Source organism: Cyprinus carpio, chromosome B15 (genome assembly GCF_018340385.1).
Source record: "Cyprinus carpio isolate SPL01 chromosome B15, ASM1834038v1, whole genome shotgun sequence".
Lineage (NCBI taxonomy): Eukaryota > Metazoa > Chordata > Actinopteri > Cypriniformes > Cyprinidae > Cyprinus > Cyprinus carpio.
In genome coordinates this window covers 16920559-16944031 of record NC_056611.1, presented here as the reverse complement: position 1 = coordinate 16944031, position 23473 = coordinate 16920559, and the positions used below count along the sequence as shown (strand labels likewise).

Genomic DNA, 23473 nt, shown 5'->3' with positions numbered 1-23473 from the left:
TTGTTTCGTCCATCTGTATGAGTCATTTCCTCTAGATTCCAGGTCTACGACATTCCTTACTTTTTACTGTAAGGTTTTACAAAGGTATGGCAAGAAGAATGATTGTGTCATTGGTGTTTCAAACTTTAATGGCGTTTCTTTTGAAGATGTTTTTTCTGAAGAACAAAAAAAACAAATTTGGCAACCAAACAGTTTTGGTGACCTTTGACCTTCATTGAATGGAGAAAAAAAAATTCTTAGAATATTTTATTTGCATTTTATACAGAATAAAGTCATACATGTTTTAGAAGGGCATAAGGAAAATACTGAAAGATTTTTAATTTTTGGGGTGAAGTATTCATTGAAGTGCAATGTAGGTTACCTTTTTGCCGCTACACTCAGCCCCAATGTCAACTGAAGAGAAATCTCAGTTAAGTTCATATTGTGTCCATTTATCACAGGGCTCAACAGTGTCATTTGCTGTTAGGCTGAACCTCCCTAAAATGAGAAGCCACAGAAAAAGATCCTATTTGACTTTGTGTTACATTAAGTCTGTTGTAAACACATTTCTATACAGGGTACCACCACACCCTGCTGTTTTTATAACTGTAGTGGCCACTCAATTCTGCTTTTTTTTTTTTTTTTTTTTTTTTTGCCCGTTTTATATTTAAACTGCTATAATCTGATTCAATATACAGCAAGATTATCCAAAAAGCACCAAGTTCATTATGGATGACTCCACTCCAGTATTTACAAATTGTATATAAATATGAAATATTGTATCTATTTAGCTATTTAAAATGACCGAGACATTTGAAAGTTTGCGTTTGAGTATCTTTTTGACCCTGAGGAGTGCTGATTTTCTTTGGCAGGGGAACTGGCCTTGATTAAACGGAGGCTAAATTTGCGTAATGTTCTTATAAAGTAGCTTATTTTAGCCCAGATCCTTTGTTTTAAACTGTATGCAAAGCTTTTCTCAGAACAGAAATACAGCTGCCTGTCACGGATATCTACTGTCAACACTAATTGAAAATAGAATAGCTGAAACTTCATAAGAATGATGCATTGGCATATATTTTGTCACTAAACCTTTTCAGCTAAATTTTAAGGCTTGAGTAAACTTATGATATTAACCTAAAAAGATTATGATTGTAGTTTTAATTTCTTATATAGAAAAGTATTTTTATGTACTTTATAGGGCATTAAATAAAATAATAAAGTGGCATTTAATTTACAGCTAATACAACCCTATACAATTATTATTTATGTGTATTTATGTGGAAAACAAAATGTCAGAGACTACTACCAATAAAAACATTTTACTGTCAGCCTACTTTTAGTTTTACTTCACCCGGAAGCCCTGCTCTCAATCTAAAACTGTTTAGGAGATTAAGTTGTGCTAAACGTCATGCCAGATTTCTACAGCCATCATGTTTGTGATTCCCATGTGGACACAACTTCAACCTTCTCTTTGGTCCCTCCACCCTATTTCCTGCCCTCTTTGAGGAATTCCATCCAGTACTCATTTTTCTCGGCAAGACAGATCTGAGCCAGGCGCTGGAGCGGGAACGAGATGTCTGCTTAAGAGACCTCAAAAACAAAACTGGCTTCCTTTGGAAAAACAGACAGGGGAATTCATTGAGTCAACGAGTGGAGCCTTCCTTTCACTCGAAACACTTTCTTCCTATTCCACGGGCGTGGATAAAGGGGAAATAACATTAAAATAGAGTATGTAAAATATTTCTCTGGTTTGTGACAAAAATAGCCTGGAATATTCAAAGTCCTTTCCTTTAAAATTTGAAATCCAAAAACATCAAAATTTGAATGGTTGGGCAAAATGTTTGCAAATGTTTTGCTAAAATTGCACTGCTTTTTAAAAAGAAATAATTGCTTATTATTATGGCAAGCATCTTATGCCAATAATTTATTTATTTATTTATTTTCATATAGTTACACTCTCTAGCTAGCATAAAATCATGCATTTATGTATGTAAGCAACTTTTAATTTCAGCTCAACATGCGTGTGAAAATGCTGCTTAATGATAATTACTGCGGTCAATATACTGAGTTCCCACAGCAGCCCCTCGGCCCTCTGGGAACTATCTGCACTAAATGGGTCATACGGTCTGTTTACTTCTTTTCCTGCTGAGCCGTGCCTTTTCCCCAAGTCTGCTCTCATTAAATTGCTCTTGTAAATCACACCGATTTTGTGACATGCCAATGAAACTGAAGTAAGCTATTTCAGACTGGGCTAAAAATATAAATATTTTATTCATCACTCTTTGTTCTATTTCAGTCCTTTGTATTGTTTTCTTATCTTATATAGTAATCACTGCCCACACTGGCAGCAATGTGTCCTTGTGAGGAGCAGACTAAATAGACCATGAATGGAAACTAGTGTAAAACTGTATAAATGCTGTCCATTTATGTTCAAGGCATGCAGGCTTTAACAACATCATTCCAACTTTTAAACTCTAGTCACTTTAATATGTCTGTACAGTGATAATAGACTTTATTAAGCTCCATGATCTACACAATGTTATGTTATTTATTCTATAGATAGATGAGGACTAAAACGTCCAATAAGAATATCCAAAATATGCCACACATCAGTAAACTGTCTGAGTCCAGTGTGATTTCATGGTGGAATTACAGCTCTTTTTCCATCTCAGCTTAGTGTGTCATCCTCCCAGAATGCCTTCTGACAGGCCTATGCTCTGAACACTGTGAAAACACTCCAGAGCACTAATGCAAACCACATGTCATATCCCAAAATTCCCAGAATTCCCACTAGTAAGGTCACTTAGCCAGTCAATTGTCCTGCAAAATTGCTCTCTGGTTCAGCATTCTCCCATTTACTGCCCATTCATACAATATACACAGTAACATCTTTGAAGGATTGACGACTTGAGGGGGCTTCTCAGAAGGGGGTGCTGGTTGACCCTAGGGGTCATTCTGGCCCTTTGCGTCAGAGCTGACCAGCAAGTGAACCCTCCAATGCTAAACCACTGATTAATTCAACCAGAACAGACAATAGATATGTGGAGGAGGATGATCTTAATCCTCACATGATTTCTGCAGTAATGGGTGTTGTAACGAATGTATGTGACGTTATTGAAGACTCCCCAATTGCACAAAATGACACAGAAGTTTTATGCCATTATACTTTTGTCTGTCAGCGGACTAAGGGGAATTTCTAGGTCTCTGAATCATAGTCTAAAGATCTTTTTCACACAGATAATGAGACATTATGGAATAGTATTCAGTCAGCTGCATCATCACTATGATACATCAAGTGAAATCATGTAGAAATTTACAGGAAAAGTTCAAAAGCTTAATCCAAAACACTGAATACTGAAACTAAAAAAATGGGTTAGACTGCGGTGTGTTGAGTGTGTGTTAAAGTTATAAATGTCTGGTCTGTGAATGTTGGAAGTCTGATAATAATTCCAGAGGTGGTCGTTGATTTTAACATTAACTAGAGCTTAAACCCACAGAGTCATAAAACAGAGACCTGTTTTAAAGGATGGTTGGAAAGGGCCTTGTATGCATATTTGTAGTCTGAGATCAACTTGGCTTATAGTCTTATAGTGAGTATTTCAAACAAATGTTTCTAATTTGGAGAAAATTAATTAAATAAAAGTAGGTTCTCTTTGCTGTTTTCAACATCTTTATAGGTGCTCGCGTCTGCATTTTTATCTTTAAGTGTACTGATGATCTGGCTGTCCGTCACAGAGACTCATCACATCACATTCATTTGTTTCTTTGGAAAGATGATACATATTTAAGATACACCATTTTTTAATCTTTCAAAACATTAAATAATACATTGAACTTAAAACCAATTATAACCACAATGTAAAATTTTTGCAAAACATTTTAACTTACATTAATAAGTCTTTGACAAACATTTAATGCTTACAATATGTATGTCTTGTATGTTAGACTACTTATTATTTAAAAAGGTTTGGTATTTTCCTAGTTTCTGTACCTATGCAGTATGATTTGCTTTGTTTTTAGACTATTATTGAGACAGACCTAAAACAGGTTAGGGCTTGTCTATCCCATGAGTCAATGCAGCATCAGCACGGGACAAGACATTGTCAAGCACTTGCTATGCTGAGTGGCCTGAAGGTAGAGGAATAGTTCACCACTAAATGAAATTTCTGTCATTTAGTCATTGTCATGTCATTCCAAATCTACCCAACATTGGTTTTTCCATAGAACACCAAAGAAGAAATTTAGCAGAATGTTTGAGCTGCTTTCTTCCATATAATGGGGATGGATGGGGACTGGGGTGTCAAGCTTTAAAAAGGACAACAAAACACTATAAAATAACATAAAAATGTATTCAAAGTCCCTTGTGTAAGGAACAGACTGAAACTGAAGTTGTTGACTAAAACTTGGTCACCACAGGCTACTTTCATTCATGAAAAAGTTCGTGTGTGTGTGTGTGTTAGACAGATGAAAAAAAACCATAAGAGTTTCAAAGATATGAAGATGAGTACATGATTTAAAGTGTTTTTTAAAAAATACACAATTTTTTGGATGAACTGTCCCTTTATTTACAAAGAAATAACTGAGGAAGGAAGCGAGTACAAATGGAGGATCTGTCTATATAAGTGCGCACTTTAACACTTAAAACAGACAGATGCCGTACAGTGTGTGTGTGTGTGTGTGTGTGTGTGTGTGTGTGTGTGTGTGTGTGTGTGTGTGTGTGTGTGTGTGTGTTTGTGTGTGTGTGTGTGTGTGTGTGTGTGTGTGTGTGCGCGCGCAAACTCACTTAAGGCGTCCTCCTGCCCTCCTGCTGCCAAAGATTTCCTCATTCACGAGCATCGTCCCTGCCCTTCTGCAGCTCGTCGCCCTCAGCTTCAGCGCGCTTAAGAGGTTTATAGCTACCCTAACGAGAACAGCTTATCCACTAACACCCCGGAATAACCTACCAGAACAAACGAGCGATTTCAACGCAGATATCAAAGGCAAGTACAGATACTTTCACCTGTAGTTCTGAATATTAGAACTTAAATCTCAACTTACTTTACTCATCAGTGCTGAGATTTATTGTGTCGTGATGAGCCATGTAGTGATTAGGCTAATACATTGTCATTTGTTCGATAGAAAAAATAACACTGAAAACTTTGCTGCTTGAATTTTTCAGTATATAGCATTCATTACACTTTTTGACAACTTATAATTTCATTTCTATTGACAGAAACTGAACTCAGAACTCTTAAAATGTAATAGAAGTAACAGACATTATTGTAAGTTAAATGGATGTAACAAAAATATTATTACATAATGATGAGAACATTGTTTACAGTGCGTTAAGGATATATATATATATATATATATATATATATATATATATATATATATAACTGTATTGTCATATGGCTTTTTTTATTGCACAAATCAGGGTTTTGGTGACTGTGAAAGCCCTTAATTATTATACATTATCAATGTTTTAGTCATCCACATTGTTCTCTCATTTGGTTATACAAAAACTATTCAATTTCAAATAAACATATTAAAAAGCAATAATAAACTGATAAATAACCAAGCCTCTCACTTTCTAAACACCATGGGTGGGTGTAGACTAAAATCTCAGTTATGTTAAAGCAATGACACCATGTGGTTTACTAGGGAAATCCGGGAACTGGCTGATCTCAAGGACTAACAGTGTTTAACCATTACATAAGAGGAGTGTGTTAGTGTAACAAGTCCAAGTGATTTTCTGAAGGTCATGAGGACAGATGTCATATAAGACATGTAAATCACTTTTTCTCTCCATTTACAGAACAGCTTTTAAACATTCAAAATATATTTTATATATTTTGTATATATGTTTACACACTTGCGTCACAGGCCAATAAATCGCAACAACAAGCAGTGAACAGTCAAAATGATAAAACATATGAATGTCTGTGCTGTCCGCTCCTGTTTTCTTATCAAATGGACATGGTTGTATGTATACTGTATGTGTATATTCTTTTAAATGTACAATAACTTAACATTTTAAAAAGGGTTCAATTTGTTCTATGTAAATAATGCATCTTTGCTGCATGTTATTCTGTTGTGTTCAGTGAAGGGAAGGTTTCCAAATGTTGTGCAATCTTCACACTACATTAAAATGTTGAATACAATAACATATGTCAGTGTGGATGTAATGTAATGGCCAGAGTTCAAAGGAGAACACAAGTGGGGATTTGTAGTCTCGTTCTCTACTGCCAATAATGTTCTGGGGCAGTTCCATAATATTCTCATAAAGGCATGCACGCAAATAACATCCTAGCTATTATATCTTTTGGAAATCCAACAAATGCCTGCAACATGTTGTGGAAAGATTGAAATTTCTCAGGGTTTGTAATTTATAGGTAAGTAGCTGCAAAGACTAGAGGAAAAAAAAAATCTTAATCTCCGCTCTTGGGAGAAGAAAAACAGAGTTGCTTTCTTTATCGTTGAAATTGCACAGTAAATATATGTGCTTTTCTTTGAGGTTTTTTTTTTCTACAATCCCTCTCTTGAGTTTCACAGGTTGTAAATCTTTCTTCTCTTTCTTTGTTCCTCAGATCTGCAGTTGTGATGATACATTCCAGGAGCTTCTGAAGAGTTTCAGACATAAAGGACATCGCTTCAAGCTGCCGCCAGGAAATTTAGAAGTGAAATAAAGGAGACAAACCAACCCAAACGTATGAAAGAGCTAATATCAGACTGAGGACTAGGTTCCTCTCCATTTCTGCGACAAACATCATCACACGTTTGACACAAAATACTGGGAAACAGAATGCCAGCCAAGACACCCATGTACTTTAAGACATCCACACCAAAGCGAGGCAAGAAGCAGAAAATACGGGACGTTCTTTCAGGAGACATGATAAGCCCACCACTGGGTGATGTGCGTCACAGTGCCCATGTCGGGCCTGAGGGAAAAGGGGACATGTTTGGCGATGTGGGATTCTTGCAAGGCAAACTCAATATGCTTCCAACCCTCAATCAAACGCCCGGCTCTCGTTCTCACAGCATTGACAAAAGAATGGATGAGATCTTCGACGTGAACAGCAAGAGCCACACTTACCATCGCAGTCATAATTCGCATTACAATTCTCTCCTCAAAACCACCATCTCCATGCCGGTGTTCATCGCTCCTGTGCAACCTCCTCCTAAACCCCCACGTCTGCATTTAGACAAGCAGCCGTCCCCTGTTCATAAGCAGCAGAATCACCATCACAGTCCCACGCAGCAGCGCTCCATGTCTGTGTGTGAGGAAGGGATTGGGAAGTGCAGGGATTCCTGTCGTGACCTCACTCTGTCCGCCTCCATCGCAGTCCTGCCGCACCTGGTGCCTTCCACGGGCTCCTTATCCGAGGCTTCCTCGGATGACTCCATGTCGGAAGGCTGTGGTCCGCTGGAGCCAAAACGAGGCTTGAGTCTGGACTCTGATGCAGGGCTTAGTAATGAGGACCTGCGGAGCGAACACTGTGAATCTCCAGCTATCTCACCCAGCATGTCACGCTCGGAGTCTCTTATGGGCTTGGACCTGGACCTGGGACCATCCATTTTGGAGGATGTTCTTAGGATCATGGACCGTTATAAGAGTGTGGAAGAGAGACATGAGATATAAGGGGACTCTTTTAGATACTGTAATATAGCCGTTAGCTCACCCATGCCATCTTATAATGCATGTTTCAGAGGACAGTGAAAGAACTGGGATCAGAAATAGCTGGCTGTGCCACAGATGCTGCAGAGTTATGGCACATTTTTATCCACATGCAATTTAAGAACAAACAGGCAATAATCTTTACAGTTTCGACTCTGAAAAATACAATCCATCAGTCTATTCATTTCCATAAGGTGATCCAGTCATAGCACAACATTGTTAATTGATAACATTACAAAAGCAGTGTTTTGCTAGGTTTTGGTCATTCTAGGCTAACTGGAGATGTCAAATATTTAAGCACTAACAATTTGTTTATTTTTATATTTGCTATTACTTATTAAGCTATGCAAGGAATTGGGATTTTGGCTATGTAGTAAAGTTTCCTGGAAAATGTCAAACATTTTGCATAAAGTTCAGAGAATATCATTTTTAGTCAATGTAGGTGACCATTATCAAGTAATGACCCAAAAGGAGTTTTGATTTACTTCCACTGGAGTAATCATATTATGCAGATTTGTAAAACATGAGATCTAGGTGATCTAAGATATTTCTTTCCCCTACCTGTGAGTACAAAGGAAATCACTTTGTAAAGTTTTATCTTTGATGGGATGTTATATTACAGTATTTTATTGCTTTGTAATATATGAAATAAAATGGTCATGTAAATAAAATATTATAAAAAGATATGCCTCTACTGTTTTAATAATAAAATATTTTCTTTCTTTCTTTCTTGTATTTTTTAAAATGGAATGTTTGTGGAATGAAATAAGTATTTAATCATTTTTATTTACATGTATTAATTTTTAAAAAGTATTTCCTAAAATTAAATGTATTATTATTATTATTATTATTATTATTAAAATTTATTTATTATCGCTTTAAAATAACTGATGGTAGGAAAGTTCAACCAGTCGGGCAGAATGGCAGAATTTTTTTTAGTGAAAGCTTATTTAGGACTTCTTTTCGATTATTTAGGTCTAACCCCGAAGGTGCTTAATGTACTTCCGCTGAAAAGATGAATTGACACGCGTATCATCCAATAAGATAACAGACTGGGGAGGGTTTTCAAGCGAACAACCAATCACAGAGCCAAAATACCTTACGCGTTTTAACTGCGACAGCTTTTCGTGCTGCTAAAAACGCCTGTAGATCTCGATAGAAGTCTGTTGTGTAAAATACATATGAAAGTTACAATTACCGCTATATTAATGTGTGTAATTATAGAAAACTGACCACCAGAAACACCCCAGTGCTGCAAATTACTATTAGCCAACATGAAGTGAGTGAAACTGTCAAATTTCAATATATTTACTAGTAGCATTGCAAATGTGCAGACTGGCTATTCTCCAAACCGCTGTTTATTTATTAAACAGGTTTTCTGCTCTAATGCCTCTTTCATCCATTTAGGCTGAATATCGAGGGCTTATTAGTCTACTTTCCGTATGACTACATTTATCCTGAACAATACTCGTACATGCTTGAGCTGAAGAGGACGCTGGACGCAAAGGTGTGTTATAATCCATTAATTAAACTAATATCGTCATGTATGCAATATGTTAACCTTAAGGGTAGTTAAAACGGGTTTAAAATGCATTTTCAGTTACTTTATACAGTTTTTATTTATTTATGTTGAATCGTCTTAATTATGTCTTAATTATGTGTGTATAACTTATGTGTGTGTAGTGTTTCTTATTATTATTAATGAGAAGCCAATAGAAAATTTCCACATTGGTGGATAACAAAGTTAAATCAATCAATCATGAATGCAGTTTTTGTAGTCTTTTATTAACTGAGAGACAACTATCTATCTATCTATCTATCTATCTCCCCACTTTTATTATCTTACAAAGGGCCATGGAGTTCTTGAGATGCCTTCAGGAACAGGAAAAACAATTTCTCTTCTTTCCCTCATTGTTGCTTACCAGAAGGTGAGGGATTTCTGAATGACTGTGTTGTATAACTTGAAACTTCACTATAATGAGAGTCTGATAACTGCATATAATTTGATTCATATTTTCATCACTTGCAGGCTTACCCTTTAGAAGTCACCAAGCTTGTCTACTGTTCTCGCACAGTGCCTGAGATAGAGAAGGTATGCAACATTACATACATGTTTATAACCCATTGCATACTTCGTGACTTATTTTTTAATTTCTTTTCAAATGTGCGTTTCATCCTTTAATTATCTGTTTATTTTCTGTAACCTCTCTGTTCTCCTGTCAGGTTGTGGAGGAGCTAAGGAAACTAATGGATTATTATGCAAAGCAAACGGGAGTGAAAAATGACTTCCTTGCACTGGCACTTTCTTCACGTAAAAACCTGTGCATTCATCCTGAGGTAGAGGCTGCTAAATAAGCAGATTTGCGCTCTCTTTGTGCAGGTGAACTCATTCAGTGAAAGTGAATGTGTGATTGCAGGTGAGCTCTCTGCGTTTTGGAAAAGAAGTAGATGGGAAGTGTCACAGTCTGACAGCATCATATATCCGCGCGCAGCATCACAGTAACCCATGCCAACCTGTCTGCCAATTCTTTGAGGTGTGAAGCATTTCTCAAGCATTTGCTGTAGCATTTGACCTTTTTTGCTAATCCTGGTACAATTTGTGTAAGGCCTAAACCCCTGTATGTATTTTATTGTATTCTGGAATATGAATTAATCATTTTCATTAGAAGAAAAACTTCTTTACAAATATTTAAAAAATATTTATGTTTTAAAATTATAAACATTTATTGTTATTTCACAATTTGACTATATATATATATATATATATATATATATATATATATATATGTCAAATTGTAATTTGCATTGCATAGTTTTGATCACAATAGTAAAAATATTTAATTTAAATATAAATCTATTTAAAGTAAAATATTTAACTGGCATTAAAATTAGTGTATGTATATATAAACACACACACGTGCATGTATATACTTCAGAAAAAGATGTTTATATATTAAATATATTTATTTATAATAGAAATTATATGAATATAAATATAGATATGTAAATACATGTAAATATTTTCAAATAAATACTGTATGTGTGTGTATTTATATATACATAATACATACACATATATTATGCAAACAAAATTTTTTATTTTGTATGCGATTAATCGCGATTAATCGTTTGACAGCACTAATTAAAATAATAATTTGCCTGTATGCAGGAATTTGATGCAGTAGGCAGACAAGTGCCCATTCCCCCAGGTATATTTAACTTGGATGATCTGAAGGACTTTGGGCGTAGAAAAGGCTGGTGTCCCTACTTCCTGGCACGCTACGCAGTGAGTACTTGCTAGATTTAATATGGTGGATGTTTGCAATTGATTGATGATTGCATACAATTGATTGTTGTTGCTTTCATATGTTTCTTCTTTTAGATTCTTCACGCAAACATTGTAGTGTACAGCTATCATTACTTACTTGATCCAAAAATTGCAGACCTGGTCTCGAAAGAGCTCGCAAAGAAATCTGTAGTTGTGTTCGACGAGGCTCACAACATCGGTGAGTAGAAATCTGCCGTACTTGTCATGATCACCCATATCATGCGGCCAGATCTTGGATATTAAAGCTGATATTGTTCCCTCTAGATAATGTGTGTATTGATTCCATGAGCGTCAACATTACCAGGAGGACTCTCGATCGCTGTCAGACTAATGTGGAAACCCTGCAAAACACCATTAGCAGGTGTGACAAAATACTGGAACAGTGGATTCATTAGCATTTTATTTATTACTACATGAGTAATCCCTTTAATTTCATGCCGACTGCTTGTGTTCTTTTAAAGAATTAAGGAAACAGATGCTGCCAAACTCAGAGAAGAATACATGAGATTAGTTGAAGGTCTTAAAGAAGCAAATGTTGCCAGAGAAACCGACATCTATCTGTCCAACCCAGTTCTGCCAGATGAAATCCTTCAAGGTCAGTTTTATTATCTACAACAACCCCTAAAGTATGTGAGTCACACAAAAATGTCTGTCTTTGCATTAGATAAACTAAGTGGCATCTGCAAACAAATGTCATATTCCACAAAACGTTTAACTTTTAACTGAGCATTTTGGTGATGGCTTTCAACCAACTGGTCCCAAGGTAATTTTTAGCCGATTAATGAAGTCATCCTCCCTGTTTGACATCCAGAAATGTCCAGATACTTTTAGTGTTGATTTGAACAATAAAAATACAATGTCTGTAACCTAACAGACTTCATTTGTGAGAATTTTGCTCTAAATAGCTACATTTCTTTAAATACCACTTGTTTTAAAATTTTGGTTCATTATGTGTGGCTAAAGTATCCAAATATGTTTGGCATATGTGACTCTCATTACAGAGGCTGTGCCTGGCAGCATTCGCACTGCAGAGCACTTCGTGGGCTTTATAAAGCGTTTCCTGGAGTACCTGAAAGCACGTTTGCGAATCCATCACGTGGTGCAAGAGAGTGCCCCTCAGTTCCTCAAAGACATCTATGAGAAGGTCTGCATTGACCGCAAACCCCTGAGGTGAGATTTTGAAGTCTGTTTCTTCTGCCGTCCCATACTGGAAGTACTGATGGTCATTATTAAGTAATGAAGCAGCATATTCACCCCAGCCTAAATGTATATTTAATCCACTTCCAGATTTTGTGCAGAGCGGCTGCGCTCACTGCTGAGGACGCTGGAGATCGCAGACATTGCTGACTTCTCAGCCATTACCTTGATCTCACACTTTGCCACACTTGTCAGCACCTACAGCAAAGGTAATAACAAAGCATCATCCTGCCCTCCTCCCATCATAAAGCTGTGGTCACATAAAATGTCATTCTGCGAATTTGCACTGAAGAAATCAAGCAATTCCAAAGGAAATCTGTATGATTATGATTTCCATCAAAAGTGAGTTCTTATGTGTAATCGTTCTCTTTTAGGCTTTACCATCATCATTGAGCCCTTTGAAGATAGAACGCCAACAATAGCAAATCCTGTCCTTCACTTCAGGTGCATTAATTCTGCTCTAATACAATTTCTCACACATTTTCTATTTAATATCTTTTTAATTTAGTTTATTAGCTTTGTCACTAATTTTGGATTCTTTCTATACAGTTGCATGGACCCCTCTATCGCCATTAAGCCAGTGTTTGGCCGCTTTCAATCAGTCATTATCACATCAGGGGTAAGATGTGCTCCTCAATCCATATGCCCCATCTAGCCATGAATATTAGATTACACACATACTGCTCACTAATCTCTTCAGTGTAATCTCACTCATGCCATCTGTGTAAGACACACTCCACTTTCACCTTAAAGTGTGCAGGCTGCATTTAAAATGGGAAACCTTTTAAACAACATCTGTAGCCTTTACCTCTACTGTTATTGCAAAACTCAATTGTTTTTTTACGAAATCTTCTGCAGTTGTTTGTTTTAGAAGCTTCACTATTTTAAGTTAGCAAATATTTGATTGAGATAATTTTTGATTCTCTCTCTAAATAGACACTCTCTCCGCTGGACATCTACCCACGCATCCTTGATTTCCGCCCAGTCACTATGGCATCCTTCACCATGACACTGGCACGAACCTGTCTGTGCCCTCTTGTGAGTTATGACTCGCAATGCCACCATTGTAGTTTACTATTTGAAGAAAGCAATTATGCAAATATTGAAATATTTAATAGCGAGTTTAAAATGAAGATATACTGGGCTGGCATCTTTTAAAAACATTAAATCAGTGATTTTCAGTCTTTTTGACTCAGAGGCCCTCTGTTGCCCTACAGGATATTGTAAGCCCCCATTTAGGCAAAAATATTTTTGATATTTCTGCTGCCAAAGCTTAAGGGAAACTGAGTATTTATGTTTCATTGTGTGATTCCAGAAGCTTTAAGAAGCATATATATGTAGCCTACACATAATATACACAACATATATATATATATATATATATATATATATGTGTGTATTTTTAACTATTTTAAACTATTATATTTTTCCAACTTTCAGATTGTTGGCAGAGGGAATGATCAAGTAGCAATGACCTCCAAGTTTGAGACCAGAGAAGATTTTGGCGAGTTGTTTTGTGTTTTTGTTTGTATTATTCATTTTATTTTGCCAGTGCAGTTAAAAGATAACCTCTTTATTTAAAATACATCCCATAGCTGTGATCCGGAATTATGGAAACCTGCTGCTGGAAATGTCTGCCATCGTTCCTGATGGGATCGTTGCGTTCTTCACGAGTTACATATACATGGAGAACATTGTGGCTTCATGGTATGAACAGGTATGAAGAGACAATTTGATTCTTCTCAAATCACTGAAAGTGCTGTTATGATAATCATAACTTATTCTCAGCTCATTCTCTTGCTGGATTTGTAGGGCATCCTTGAGAACATCCAAAGAAACAAGCTCATTTTCATAGAAACCCAGGATGCAGCTGAGACCAGCATGGCCCTGGAGAAGTACCAAGAGGTCAGTAAACATTGGGGTTTTAATGCTGCCTAATCCAATTTTCTGTAATCGTGTTGTGTAATGTTGACTTTATTTTAGGTTCCCTGTGTTAAAGTAATCACTTTTGTTGTCTTTTACTTTCAGGCCTGTGAGAACGGCAGAGGAGCAATTCTGCTCTCAGTGGCAAGAGGGAAAGTGTCAGAGGGGATTGACTTTGGTGGATACTACTTCCTTCAATTTTGGGCTTTCTTTATACAGGTTTTCTGCTGGTCTTAAGACTTAACTCACCCTGCCATAAATTAAGGCCTTAGAAAAGTTTTAAATTGGAGCAGACAGTCATCATGGCATTAAATGTTGCATGTAAAAAAATGAATATCTTCCTCTATATTTTTGTTCTTTTTTCCCAGTACAAATATATAAACATTCTTAAATCAAGATCATTTATTTTTTTTTTCTGATGTTATTGGCAGATATTTTTGTCTTGTTTTAAACTTTGTGTGCCCTTCCATTAATTCCTAAAATTTTCTTTACTTAGTCTTACAAAGTCTTAAAATTACTTTGACAAAACCTGCAGAAAACTTGTTATAATTAGCAAATTCTTTAGAACAATTAAGTGTAAACATTTGTTCGTCAGTTTTTCTTTTCAACCCCCAGTTCATCATTTTGGCCGTGCCGTTATCATGTTTGGAGTGCCGTACGTTTACACCCAGAGCCGAATCCTTAAGGTTTGTAGAGCTTTTTCTCCCAGATCTCGAATACATTTCTAATTTATAAGAGTTTTAAAATACATTCTGTAATGAATAAAAATACCCTGACCTGTTTGCTTGAATTAGGCACGGTTGGAATACCTCAGAGATCAGTTTCAAATCCGGGAAAATGACTTTCTGACGTTTGATGCAATGCGCCATGCGGCTCAGTGTGTGGGCAGAGCCATCCGAGGCAAAACAGACTACGGCCTGATGATCTTTGCAGATAAGGTAAGTAAACCGATGAGAAGGTACTGTAGCATGATTTTTTTCTTTCTAAGTTGTTTAATTCTTGTGTTTCCCTCAGCGTTACGCACGAGCGGATAAGCGAGGAAAGCTGCCCCGCTGGATTCAGGAACACCTTACAGATGGAAGCCTAAATCTGACCATTGATGAGACTGTGCAGTTATCCAAGCACTTTCTACGACAGATGGCCCAGCCCTTCAGACGGGTAACCACAAGAACCTTCCTCAGCCTGTTCAATGATCTAAACCTCTCAAGCTTAATGTGTGTTCATTCAAGAAGCTGAGTTAAATTTTTTATAAATATAAACAAGTTTAAATCATACATACATAACAGTCAACATCTGAAGTGGATCAAAAAAGTTAATCAAAGGTGTCCTAAGACAAGAACGGGTATTGTTTTGGTTTTTCAACTTTAAACTTTTTCAACTTTGATGAAGGTTTTGATCCACTTGAAATGTTGACTACTATATATATATATATATATATTTTTTTTTTTTTTTTTATTTTTTTTTATATATATATAACATGTAAAAAAAAAATATATATATATATATATATATATATATATATATATATATATATATATATATATATATATATATATACATATACATATACAGACATGCATACATATATAAAATTAAAATTAAAATAACAGATGAATTAAATCATATACTTCTCAGCACAATCTTCCAAAATTATTATAGAAATTCCCATGTTCAAAAAGGAGTAGGAAGAAGTTCATAACAAACTTTTCAGGTCCTACCCCATTTCTCTATTTTTATCCTTTAGTTAAATACAAAACAATTTGATGCTTCTCTTATACATACATCTTTATATACACCGTATATCTACCTACCTTATATTCACATAAACCCATGCATTCACATAGATACAGATGCATACATACATGCATACACACACATTCCTTTTTTTTTCCTTATATACATACACAGAGAGCAAAAGCGCAATGATACGTTTTGTAGGGATGAGGTTGTGAGGTACATGTTTTTATTTATGTTGTATTAAGAGTCTTTGTCTTTGTTTGTGTGGCAGGAGGATCAGCTGGGTCTGTCTCTGCTGACCCTGGAACAACTGCAGTCTGAGGACATGCTTCAGAAAATTGCTCAGATTGCTCAACAAGCCTGAGGTCTGGGAGATGTGTATATATCTATTCTTTTTTTAATGATTCTTTGATATGGTGTTTTCTATAACAAGAAGCATTAATAAATGCTGTTCTTTAGCCAGTGTTGTTCTCTACTGCCTGAAGAGAAACATGCCGTCTCAAAATCAGTTGCAGATGGCACACAAGCACACTGAATTAAGGGGAAAGTGCCGGAGGTCACCAGGAGTTGCATACCAGCTATTGATTGGGCCATATCAGCTGTCAAACACCTAATTATCTGAAAACACTTTTTACACATGTTGATTTTAACAGAGGTAGAACAATTTTATTTGGTTCATCAGCAACATTCAGTATATAAATATACTCCCTAAGCTCACGGAATATGTAACATGATTCAACAATATTGAATGTGCAGCTGTTTAGATTATATAACAGCTCATTTGATGTCTAACCTCTCAGTAACTACATCCACTAGCAAGATTCAAGTTATATACTGTATATAAGCCTTGTACCCTGAAATTATGCACATGTAAAATCCTTCCTATTGTGTTGAGAAGTGCTTAAACTAAGCAAAATATATTGAAATATAAAGTACACGTGCTTGAAATTGAAAAATCAATAGTCCCTTATATTATAGGCACAACTATGTACCACAATTGGTTGATATTACATAAGACTTAGTACTTACAACAGCATGTCTTACATTCATCGTGGAATGTAACATCATGGATTCATTAGGAATTTTTGAGTTAAGAGCATTTAGAAGCCATTTGAAGATTTAAAGGGATAGTTCACCCAAAAATGAAAATTCTGTCATCAATTACTCACCCTCATGTTATTCCAAACAAGACCTTCATTCATCTTCGAAACGTAAATTTAGATATTTCTGATGAAATCCAAAAGCTCTCTGACCTTGCAAAGAATTGTTGAATAAAGAGATGATAACTCTGTGCATGAAAAGTATTCTCAAAGCTTCATAACATTACGGTTCAACCACTGATGTCACATGGACTGTTTTAACAATGTCCTTACTACCTTTCTGGGCCTGGGAACGTTTCAGTTGCACTGCTGTCTAAGCAGGGTCAGAAAGCTCTTAGAGTTCATCAAAAATATCTTAATTTGTGTTCTGAAGATGAACGAAGGTCTTGGGGGGGTGCATAACTAATGACAGAATTTTTATTTTTGAGTGAACTATCCCTTAAGTGCAAATTGTTCAATTCCAATACTATAATTCTATTGAATGGCAGCATGAGGACATGGAATGTGTCACATATTGCTACAATATTCTAAGTAAAAAGTGGTAAGGTGCAGTCATATTAGTAAAATTTTGGAGAAATTAAGCAGGCAAAAAAAATGTCCATTGTCAATAATGTAGCAATGAATTAGGCTTACAAAATAGAGACTTTCACAACAAAGGCTTTCTGTTGGTCAGTGTAGCAAATTTGTGCGAACAAACTGAACATGAGTGAAACATAAGTACACAAAAGTCCTGAGTGCATGGATTCCTATTGAAATGACTGGATTTTGCCTGCAAAATTCTGCTGAGCAATAAAATGTGACTGCACTTTTATAAAAAAACAAACTGCACCCTGCCTAAGACTGTGGTAATGGTCCTATCTTTAAAATGCAATAAATGATACATTTCTGTGACATTTTATATTGCAACAGGCTTTTATAAAATGAGTAGACTGAACTAATTTTACAGTGTAAAATTTTTTTGTAAAGCCAAAGTGTGCTCTCCTTTTCCAGAAGCACTTTGACAGACTGCTTTGAAGTGTGTGCATTCGTCGTCACATACTATTCCTCATATGATTGTCAAATATGACCTTTGCAGTCATTACAGACCAGCCAGATGTGAGGCTGACATCTCTGCATCAGTCCTGCTGTCATATGGCGTGTCTGAAAGTTAGCTGTCACCGCTCAAAGATGCACGGCGTGCTAAACTCTGCGTGCTTGAACTCAGACCCCGTGCATCTGTCAGCCTACTGGGATTCTGAAAAGACAAAATAGACTCTGATTATCCGATAACCAATCTCAATAACCATCTATTAACTAATTCCTGATTACTGTAAAATTATGCAGCACCCTTCAAAAGTTTGGGTCCACTAAGATTAAATTGACATTAATACATTAAATTGATTCATATAAAGTTCAAAAGAACAGCATTTATTTGATATAGTAATATTTTGAAACATTATATAAATGCCTTTACTGTCACTTTTGATCAAAGAATCCCAAATTTTTTTTTAATCAGTTTCCACCAGAAATATATAGCAGCACAACTGTTTTCAACAATGATAATAATAAGAAATCAGCATATTAGAATGATATCTGAAGGATCACGTGACCCTGAAGACTGGAGTTGTGATGCTGAAAATTAAGCTTTGCATCACAGGAATAAATTACATTTTAAAATATATTAAAATAGAAAACATTTTAAATCATATTATTTCACAATATTACATTTTACTGCATCAAAATAAATGATGAAATACTTTCTCAAACAAATTCAGTATTGGTGAATATAAGATACTAGAGCAAATTTGAAAGCAAAGACTCAACGCTTACCATAGCAGCCTCTTGACTTTCTCTGAGACCCACATTAAGCACATTTAGAGAATTAGCTCTCTTCATCCTGTTTAAAAATAAATGAGTAGTTAAAAATACAGCTCTCTTCTACATAAAAAGTGACGAGAGCTGAACAGTAAGCAGAATATCAGTACCCAGCAGCTCGAGGGGCTGTTTCCTGTGTTCCAACTCCTTTCAGTTTCCGAACAAGCTTCTCACTGCTTCGTCTTATAGATTCCCGGAGCTTGGTGAACGATCCACTGCGCTTCAGACTTCCCAGACCATCCTACACACATACGAAAAAGTACATTAAAAGGCTATTTCTCCTAATAGAACACGCATATTTGGATTATAAACATACCTGTCTAGAGCTTCCGTCCTCTGTATGTATCCAGACTGGCCGGCCGTCCCCTATATATACACATGTGAAAATATTAATTCACTAATGGACAAGTATGCTTAGCAGGTCAAACTACAGTGTATAAAAATTCCTCTGAATGCAGAAGTAAAATTGATTTTACCCTCCACTGAGCCAAACTCCTTCTCATGAGCACGAGTCAGAATCTCTTTATAAAGAGCCTCAGCTTGCCTGTATTTGCCCTGCTTGAGATAACAGGAGGCCTGAAGGGCAAATGAATGGTATATTATGTAATATGCATAATATACTACTGCTACCATTATTAAAAAATTCACTAGCATTTGACAAGATACTCATTTCCTATCCTGACCAGGTTGTTCTTGGTCTTGGCCACGTTGGCATCGTCTGGACCCAGCTGGCTCTGGTAAATGTGCAGCGCACGTTCATAGTACTGCTCCACCTCCTGGTATTTGCCCTGGTTCTGGCATAGGAGGGCTAAGTTATTCAGCTGCTTGGCTACATCAGGGTGATCTGTCCCAAGCACCTGTCAACAGACAAAGATAGGCAAGATATTTAAATCTAGACCAGTGGTTCTCAACCTTTTTGATTCCAAGGCCACAACAATATTTAACGCTGTTATAGAAAGGACAGGTTGGAAAACCATTCACTCTTTGTGTGTCAGTACCTTTTCTCTGATCTCCAGAGCTCTTTTACACAGCGGCTCTGCCTCTTTATACTTCCCTCTTTTTCCATACAACACAGCCAGATTATTCAGAGTAGCTGCCACCTACAAACACAAACATAAACTCAAGGAAAGGGACCTTATGTATATAGATTGCAAATGTGACTATTGACCATTCAGTGAAAAACAAAAAGGAAAAAAAGAGCAAAGCAAACTATAACAGTAACACATTCCATCTTCAGAAAGTACATACTGCTGGATGGTCCATGCCTAGTGTCTTCTCACGGATAGCCAATGCATCATTCAGGAGATTGGCCGCTTCCTTGTATTTGTTTTGATCCCTGTAAAGCATAATATTAATGTTATTTAATAAGATTAGAATGTAATACAGATTAGTAATTATATTTACACTTAAGGTTAAATGAATGTGTGACCTGTATACTAAAGCCAGGATATTGAGCATGGTAGCAACATCAGGATGGCTGTGGCCTGAGGATTTCTCCAGGTCCTCCAGAGCTTGCTTGCAGAGCGGCACAGCCACCTCATAGCGGCCCTGAGAGGCATACTGGATCACCAGGTTGTGGAGAGTTCGGAGGCGGGCAGGGATCTCATATCCTCCCTGCTGGGCAGCAGCGGCAGCACTACTGTGTGGCTGAGACACTGCAAATACAAGAGTAGAGCTGAGACACATGCACACATGCTTCGATGGATTAAGCTGTGGTGATCATTAGTTCATCTTGTAAAAAAACCTCAGTAAACAAATGTGTAAAGGAACAGCCGTGGTCTGTGAGGAGTGTCGTACTGTGTGATTGCTCCTCTTCTTCAGAAGGAAAGAGATCATCAAGGGACCCCTTCCCTGAAGTAGAATCTTTATCCTCCTGTAAGAAACAAATAGCATGAGCACGTCACGAGTCTACGATTTTATATTTTGAATGGCCTTTAGACCAGAGGTGCCCAATCATACAGTTTTTGAAATCACAAAATTAATCATGATTAATTTAATATTTAATTATTACTCCTAGATTTTGTTAATAAAAAAAGTTTGATTCAAGCATCTTTGTCATAATTACTGTAGAAAAATGGAAATATCTTTGTTTATATTGGGGTTGTTGGGGGGCCTTCAAGTCAAAAAAGGGGGTGTTTTTTTTTCCCAAGTGTTGATTTTTCAGATCTCAACCTTTTTTTTTGCTTGTTATATGAAGGTCAGACTGACTTTATGTCATGCCATGCATTTAGTTTTCCTTCTTATTATTAAATGTCATTTTGAGTGGATGGCATTGTTTTTTTATCCTTGTGTCAAGCACAGACATTAGATAAAATATGAAAATCCATCATGAAAATATGAATTACATTGTTTAAAACTATTATAATCCAAACAGAAAATAAAATAAACATAACTACACAAATAAATATAATTTATATAGATAAAAATATATATATATATATACAACTGCAAAAAAAAAAAAAAAAAAAATATATATATATATATACATATATATATATATATATATATATATATATATATATAAAATTATTTATCAGAAATAACCACAGCAAAAAATATGCCTGAGATGAAATGTGAGATAAGATAAAATAAATTAAAGAAAATATCACTTGTGAGCAGAATATTGTTTCCAATCAATATGTAATTTTGTCAAATATTATTTAATTGTGTGCATTTAATTACTTAAGCATACCAGATGTTGAAAGAACTGACCAACACAAAGCAAGGGTGAACACAAGCCATTCAAGACAAGGATGGTAATTGTCTGACTGAAGAACAGGACATCCTAAAGAGGTGAACTGAGTACTCCTCAGAGCTGGACAGCTATGAAATCACAGGAGATCCAGAGGTACTAAATGTCCCCCCAGCAACCGACAATGACAACTACCCCATTCTTCGCCCAGAAGTGGAAGCAGCAATGGAATTGCTGAAGAAGGGGAAGTTAGCGGGAGTGGATAACATCACTGCGAAGCTTATGCAAGCAGGGGGAGATGCCATGATAAGTGCCCTACTGAATATCTGCAACAAGATCTGGCAGACAGGAGAATGGCCCAAACCATGGACCCAGTCTCTCATCATCATCCTCTCTAAGAAAGGCAGCAGGACAATCACAAACTTACATTTTGCCGATTAAATAGTTGGCCTGGCAGGGAAGGAAGAAGAGCTGGCTAACTTGGTGGAGCGCCTTGACAAGATCTCTACATCCTATGGTGCAGATCAATGCAGAGAAGTCTAAATTGATGACTAACAACTTAATTGGCTTCACCACTGACATCAGGATTAGCGGTGAGAAGCTAGACAGTGTAAACGGTTTTAAATATGTACAGTGCTCCTGTAGCTCAAGTGGTAGAGCATTGCATTAACAAGCGCAAGGTTGGGGGTTCGATTCCCCGGGAACACATGATAGGTAAAAATTGATAGCCTGAATGCACTGTAAGTCACTTAAGACAAAATCGACAAAAAAATCCACAAAATTCAAAAATTTAATTTAATTTAATTTAATTTAAATATCTGGGAGCTATCTTCACTGATGAAGGCTCCAAGCCTGAGATACTCACCAGGATCGCCCAGACCACAGCGGCGCTGACAAAATTAAAGACCATCTGATCAGATCAGATATATTTTTATATGCCTGTGAGACTTAGACACTAACAGCTGAACTGGAAAGGACCGTTCAGGTCAAGGAGATGAGATGCTTCAGAAAACTCCTTGGCATCTCCTACAGAGATCACTTCTCTAATGAAGAAGTTCGTGACAGAATTCGGCAGACCATTGGGCCAAATGATGACCTCCTGACTGGTGAAAAAATGGAAGCTGAGGTGGTATGGCCATTCAATAAGGTTATCAGGACTTGCAAAGACAGTCCTGCGGGGCACAGTGCCAGGAGGTAGGAAGAGAGGCAGGCAGAGAAAGAGATGGCAAAACAAGACCTTGAGAAAAGCTGAGAAGAGGGAGGGATGGAAGGAGCCGGTTGCCAGAGCATCTGTGGTGCCCCCATGTTCAACCAGACTAAGGGACATAAAGGTGATTTAATTGACTGCCATTTTCTTATTATAAACGAACAAACAAAAACCCATATCCACAAAGCCAGTCTAGAACAAACGTTTAGCCTATAAACCTAAATGTATTAACCATATGAATGTTTTCAAGATGAACCCTTACCATAGACGACTCTTCGTGGTCGTACTTGCGGATGCTGTTCATGAACTGCAGGTGTCTGTTCTGCTCCTCTAAAGTAACCACTTCCTGTTCCCGCTCCTGTAGCTGCTGCTGGGCCCGGGCCAGCTCGTCCCTCAGCCACTGGTTCTCCTGGCACAACCTCCGCACCTGAGCACGCAACTTCTGCTTCTCTGCCTCCAAAGAGCCCAGGTGTGCTGACAGCGCCATCATCACCTGGATGAGCGGGAAACAGACAGCTAGGGTGTGTGGAAAGGCTCTTAATGAGACAGAAAGTGAATGAAGTTGACTGCGCCACTCACTTGTGCCTCTCCTAGGCCCAATTCAATCCTCTCCAGAGACTCTAAAATGATGTTGGTCTTCTCCTGCTCCAGGCTAGCGCTCTCGCTGGGCGTCTGGCTCTGGAGTGTTTCCTGCAGGCTGTCCAGCAGCGTGCGGTTCTCTCCACGCAGAGCCTCCAGCCCTGCGATCACCTGCTGGGTGCTGCATAAGATTTCCTCCCCTGACAACATGTCTGACACT

General features: G+C 37.0%; 3 protein-coding genes across 3 annotated transcripts; 2 read left to right on the top strand and 1 right to left on the bottom strand.

Moving 5' to 3' along the window:
- Positions 1-4730: 4730 nt before the first annotated feature.
- zgc:154093 (uncharacterized protein LOC777623 homolog) lies at positions 4731-8320 on the top strand. Its single transcript, XM_019098841.2, has 2 exons — positions 4731-4958; positions 6549-8320. The coding sequence occupies exon 2, from the start codon at positions 6764-6766 to the stop codon at positions 7598-7600; it is 837 nt and encodes a 278-aa protein (XP_018954386.1). The 5' UTR covers positions 4731-4958; positions 6549-6763; the 3' UTR covers positions 7601-8320.
- Positions 8321-8737: 417 nt separating this feature from the next.
- On the top strand, positions 8738-17266 carry LOC109084136 (excision repair cross-complementation group 2). Its single transcript, XM_042739517.1, has 24 exons — positions 8738-8915; positions 9044-9143; positions 9487-9564; positions 9666-9728; positions 9860-9973; positions 10054-10170; positions 10806-10922; positions 11019-11142; positions 11229-11325; positions 11426-11559; positions 11966-12134; positions 12252-12370; positions 12536-12605; positions 12711-12780; positions 13098-13199; positions 13602-13665; positions 13757-13878; positions 13974-14066; positions 14190-14262; positions 14700-14770; positions 14879-15022; positions 15099-15242; positions 16093-16186; positions 16281-17266. Exons 1-23 carry the CDS (start codon positions 8911-8913, stop codon positions 16183-16185), a joined length of 2283 nt encoding a protein of 760 aa, XP_042595451.1. The 5' UTR covers positions 8738-8910; the 3' UTR covers position 16186; positions 16281-17266.
- Positions 17267-17819: 553 nt separating this feature from the next.
- LOC109084105 (kinesin light chain 1-like) lies at positions 17820-23463 on the bottom strand. The gene is made up of 12 exons (XM_042739518.1): positions 23254-23463; positions 22937-23167; positions 20573-20648; positions 20205-20430; positions 20024-20111; positions 19774-19875; positions 19459-19632; positions 19252-19351; positions 19092-19141; positions 18886-19016; positions 18731-18797; positions 17820-18155 (listed from the first exon to the last, which is right to left on the bottom strand). Exons 1-12 carry the CDS (start codon positions 23461-23463, stop codon positions 18069-18071), a joined length of 1542 nt encoding a protein of 513 aa, XP_042595452.1. The 3' UTR covers positions 17820-18068.
- Positions 23464-23473: the final 10 nt, after the last annotated feature.

What these genes read in the sequence shown, in the direction of transcription:
- LOC109084105 (XM_042739518.1), bottom strand. Translation starts at nt 23,463, where the DNA reads ATGTTGTCAGGGGAGGAAATCTTATGCAGCACCCAGCAGGTGATCGCA. An exon ending in ACCACGAAGAGTCGTCTATG is followed by an intron (nt 20,649 to 22,936) that starts GTAAGGGTTCAT and finishes TGTTTCTTACAG; the next exon opens with GAGGATAAAGATTCTACTTC. An exon ending in CCAAGACCAAGAACAACCTG is followed by an intron (nt 19,352 to 19,458) that starts GTCAGGATAGGA and finishes TTTGCCCTTCAG; the next exon opens with GCCTCCTGTTATCTCAAGCA.
- LOC109084136 (XM_042739517.1), top strand. An exon ending in ACCTGTGCATTCATCCTGAG is followed by an intron (nt 9,974 to 10,053) that starts GTAGAGGCTGCT and finishes GTGTGATTGCAG; the next exon opens with GTGAGCTCTCTGCGTTTTGG. An exon ending in TGAGACCAGAGAAGATTTTG is followed by an intron (nt 13,666 to 13,756) that starts GCGAGTTGTTTT and finishes TACATCCCATAG; the next exon opens with CTGTGATCCGGAATTATGGA.
- zgc:154093 (XM_019098841.2), top strand. Translation starts at nt 6,764, where the DNA reads ATGCCAGCCAAGACACCCATGTACTTTAAGACATCCACACCAAAGCGA.